Source organism: Plasmodium reichenowi, chromosome 3 (assembly GCF_001601855.1).
Source record: "Plasmodium reichenowi strain SY57 chromosome 3, whole genome shotgun sequence".
NCBI lineage: Eukaryota > Apicomplexa > Aconoidasida > Haemosporida > Plasmodiidae > Plasmodium > Plasmodium reichenowi.
In genome coordinates this window covers 312,663-317,942 of record NC_033648.1, presented here as the reverse complement: position 1 = coordinate 317,942, position 5,280 = coordinate 312,663, and the positions used below count along the sequence as shown (strand labels likewise).

At 18.4% G+C, this 5,280-nt stretch overlaps 1 protein-coding gene across 1 annotated transcript in view; it reads left to right on the top strand.

The window, feature by feature from the left end:
* The window catches only part of PRSY57_0309200 (hypothetical protein), a gene marked incomplete at both ends in the record, with an annotated part of 5,726 nt that extends 927 nt beyond the window's left edge, over positions 1-4,799 (top strand). The window contains one exon of the mRNA XM_012905718.2: positions 145-4,799. Coding sequence (XP_012761172.2) covers positions 145-4,799 — 4,655 coding nt within the window. The remainder of the gene's footprint in view (positions 1-144) is intronic.
* Positions 4,800-5,280: the final 481 nt, after the last annotated feature.

Below are 5,280 nucleotides of genomic sequence, written 5' to 3'. Positions count from 1 at the left end.
AAAAAAAAAAAAAAAAAAAAAAAAAAAAAAAAAAAAAAAAAAAAAAAAAAAAAAAAAAAAAATTTATTATTTTTTTTATTTTTTTTTTTTTTTTTTTTTTTTTTTTTTTTTTTTTTTTTTTATTTTTTTTTTTTTTATGAACAGGTTTCGATGACGAAATTGGCTGTTTGATAAAAAGGCTTGATTATAAATTACAAAAGTGTAACGAGAGGGACTTTAAGGATTGTGAAAAATACATGAATGAAGATGTTAGTGATATAATAAAAATGTTATATGTATTATATCATTATAAGAATGGTAAAGATAATGATTATAAGAATATAATATTATATTTTGATAAATATATATATCATAGCAAGAATATTCCTATGATAAATTTAAAGTATTTGTTTTATTTTCATTTGTTTTATTTTAATATGAACTATTCATTAATAAGAATAGAGAAATGTTTAGAAAAGTATGGACATACATTAACAACAGATCAATTGATGTTTTTAATTCGATACATAAATATTTATTTAAAAAATTTATATTTGTATAATGTTATTAAACACAGAAATGATTACCAGACGGTGTCTAATAATATGAATAATAGAACAAATGAAAATGGGATAGAAAATGTTAATAATTATGAAGATGAATATAATTATAGGAATAAAATTAAAAAGGAAATAAATATTTTTATAAACAATTTGTTTAGGATAAATAAAAATGAGAAAGAATATTTTATTTTCTACAATTTTGATGATATAGAAATAAAAAACAAGTGTGTAAGAAATGAAGAGTTGGATATGGTTGAACAGGATAATATAAGTTTTTTTTTAAAAAATAAAGGTGTCCATAAATTTGAAAAAAATAATATAAATGAAAGAGAGGATAATAAAAAGGGAAATCCTCATATTAATGATGATATGTATTTCAACATGATGAATGAAGATAAAGAAAATGTACGAATCAAAGATAATAATAGGAATAATGATAATATATTATATAATAATAATAATAATAATAATAATAATAGTAGTGAAAAGAGTTCCCTTCCATTTTACAATAATATAAAATCGTCTTTAACTTCATATAATAAGAATACCTTTTATATACATGAGAAGGAAATAAATAGAAAAAATAATATGAGTAGTAATAATTATGTTATTAATGATATGAATGTATTAACAGCTCCTGTGGATGTCAATAATAATTTATGTAGCAGTCGAAAGGTTTTAAGAAAAGAGAAGATTATAATTAATAATAGCGAGTTAAATTTATATAAGAATATATATAGGAAATGTACAAAGGAAGTAATAAAAAATATTTTATTACATAAAGAAAAAATACATATAGATATTTTGTGGAATAGTTTTATTAGTAATTTATTTAAAGATGAATATATATATATGTTAATGAACGAGATAAAAAAAGATAATAAGAAACATATAGTATATGAAGAAGAATTTATAACATATTTAAAACAAATAAAATTATTAGAATTATATGATGATACATCGTTTATTACAATATGTAATAATTTTTTTAAAACTTATATTGTTGAAAAAAAGTATATAAAAAATTTACATTTTGCTGATAGATTAACATATTATACAGATATTTTTTGTTATAATTCTTTTTTACAAAAGTATATTTTATATATATATAAATTAAATTTGGAAAGATTTAATATAAAAATATTAAAAAAAATATTATCTAAATTATTTTATTTCTTACAACAAAATAAATCTTTAATAAATGGTTTTGATAAATTGATAAAAAGTCTTATTATAAAAATTATTATTAATGGTTCATTCAATGATATTATTATGATTATATATACATGGAGACAGTATATCTTTTATAAGACATATATGAATAAACAAAGAGAAAAAGAAAAATCTATTAAAAGTAACAATTATTATATGAATATATTTGATGACATGAATAATGAAAATCTTATCAACTTTGAAACGGATCCTCATTTTGTATATAATGATATACAAAAGAAAATTATACAAATGTTATGTTTAGAACATACTATTCAAGAGAACAAAAAAGAGAATACTACATATGATACAAGTAATGAATACATGTACAATACATTTTATGGGAATCATATGATACATAATAATAATTGTTCTTATTTACAAAATAACAATATTTTTCATTTAAGCGATATTTCGTTGTATTATATGAAACAGGACTATATAAAAATATATGAATTCTTAACCTTCCGAACTATAATAGAGAAAAGACAAATGACTAACCTTATGTTTGATAAATATTTTGATAAGAGTATGATCATTATGATAAATAAACAATTAATAAAATTATTCTGTGTCTTTTTAAATAAGGTTCATTATAGTATAAAAAGTGGTGATACCAAAATTAATCTTTTCGAATGTGTAAATAATTTTTTTAATGACGACCCTATGTATTACCATACGACTCAATTATTAAATCATGGAGGTAAAGAGATGGAGGAGCAATTTTTGAGGGAAAAAAAAAAAATAAATAATCAACGTATACGAATAGATGAAGATGATATATATTGTAATGAAGATGATATGTATTGTAATGAAGATGATATATATTGTAATGAAGATGATATATATTGTAATGGAGATGATATGTATTGTAATGATGATAATATACATTATAATGATGATAATATACATTATAATGATGATAATATACATTATAATGATAGAGAACATGATATATATAGTAACCTTTTATGTCGATCAAATGAAAAGAAGCCAGATAAAGAAAAAAAAAAAATATTTTTAATTAAAAAAAAAAAAATTGATAATAATTTTATATATAAAGAAGAAAAGGAATTTTTTGAAAATAATATTGTAGAGAATAAATGTAAAGAATCATTTGATTGTTTGTTTAAGCATAAAGATAAGAAACACAAAAAGATTATTTCTTTATCAGATGTAGCTAATTATGAAAAGAAATATCCATATGAATACCATTGTTTAAATAATTTTATTAATTTATTATTAATGATAATAATAGATAACTATATATTTTTTGATATTAAAAATTTACATTTTATAAATTTCTTTTTCCAGTGTTTTGAATATGAACATCTATTACCTATGTCTATATATCATTACTTTTATTTCTTCTATATTTTCAGGAATATAAATTATGCTCACCTAAGACAAAAGGACAAGAAGGAATATATATATTCAGAAGATCTTTTTAATAAAAAAAAAAATAAAATTATGCATATGTGTAAGGAGAAAATCAAAATTTCGATAAATGAATATATTTCGTTTAATCTGAAATCTGGATATAGTATGAACGAACTTAATAATGATAAAGAAAAAAAAAAAAAAAAAAAAAAAAATCTTGAAGAAAATGAGACCTGCCCTGCAAAAAAAAATGTTTGTAATTTTGATATGGATTGTATAATTATGTTAATTTTATATAATATGAACAATGAAGATGTTCTTGATATTTTTAAAAATTGTTTCTTATTATCATTAAATAATTATTTAAGAGAGCAAAAAATAAAAAAAAAAGAGACAGTATTATATATATATGGTAATACGATTTGTTCTATACCGGTAGGTGATGACACAAAAATGGAGACAAGAGAAATTAAATCAAATGATAATAATAGGAAGAATAACATGGTTAGTTCATCTAATATTAATAAGTTACATATTATACCTTGTAATAATTTTGATATGATCAGAAACACCTTTAATGGGATAAATAAAAATATTAAATATATGGACGAATTTGATATAATAAATAAATATGAATTTTTTTATATTCACATGATATATAAAAAGTTGATGTGTCATAATAATAAAATGTGTATGGATGAAAATAATTCAATTAATAATGGTAATTTAAAAAATGATGACATGTTGAAAGGTGTTGATCATATAAAAAGTTATTACAACTTAAAGAATTATCATGCTTATAATAATATCACATATGGTCATAAGAAAATGTTTGATTATATTAACCATTCCGACCATTCTAATGATTTCAATGATTATCAACAGGAGCAAGCCGATTATAAATCCTTTCTGGATTTTTTATCACATAAAAAACAAAATTATGAAGCAGAAGAATTATTAAAATTATGTACCATGATAAAAATGTTTAAAGGACATGAAAAAATAAAACAGATCATTAACAAAATTAATATGCTTTTTAATACGTATAATAATAGTTTTGAATTTTTTATAAGTTATTTATTTCTTATTATACTTAATGAGGAAAAAGAAAATTATATAAATGAAATTTATAAAATTTTTAATCAAATTAATATATATTTATTAAATAATAATATAAAACCTTATTGGTATCAATTATTAATACAAATACTTTATCTTATAAAAATTAAAAATTTATATTCTTTTGATTTATTATGTTTCAAATATAAAAATATAGCGAACTTTTATGAGGAAGCTATAAATATCAAGAAAAAAAAATTAGAAGAACATCAAAGAAAAAAAAAAAAAAAAACATGTACAAATGCAAATAGAAATATGATATATTATAGAGATAATGAAGAACCATATAACATATATAAGTCTACCATTCGAAATTATTTAAAAACAAATAATATTTCTTATATTGAAAATCTACAATTAAAAGATAGTCCATTCATATTTGACATATATGTTCCCTCGAAAAAAATCATTTTTTTAAATCAAGATATGTGTATTTTACCTGATATATTTATTGATCATTTACAAGTCCACATATTTGACACCATTAATTTTACCATATATGAGATGAATGAAAGAAATTATAATATGCTGGTGGGGGAAACATAAACATTTTTGCTTTAATATTTAAATTGGTATATCTATATGTATTATATTATATTATATTATATTATGATACATTTTGATATATTTTTTTTTTTTTTTTTTTTTTGAAACCATATAAAAATGCTGTATGAAAACTTTCAATTTTTAATGTATAAATTTTTTTCCACGTTTCATAATTTATAATTCACATATTAAGGGAAAAGGTATATAAATGAATATATAAATATATATAAATATATATATATATATATATATATATATATATATATATAAATATATATATATATTATAATTTTGTGTATAATATCGTATTAAAAAAAAATTTTTTTTTTTTATAAGAAGTAAAACAGTATAGGTATGATTTTATTAAAAAAATTTATATTATATATATATATATACATGTAAAACAAAAAAAAAAAAAAAAAAAAAATAAAAAAAAAAATAAAAAATAAAAAAATAAAAAAAAAAAAAATAACAAAAAAAA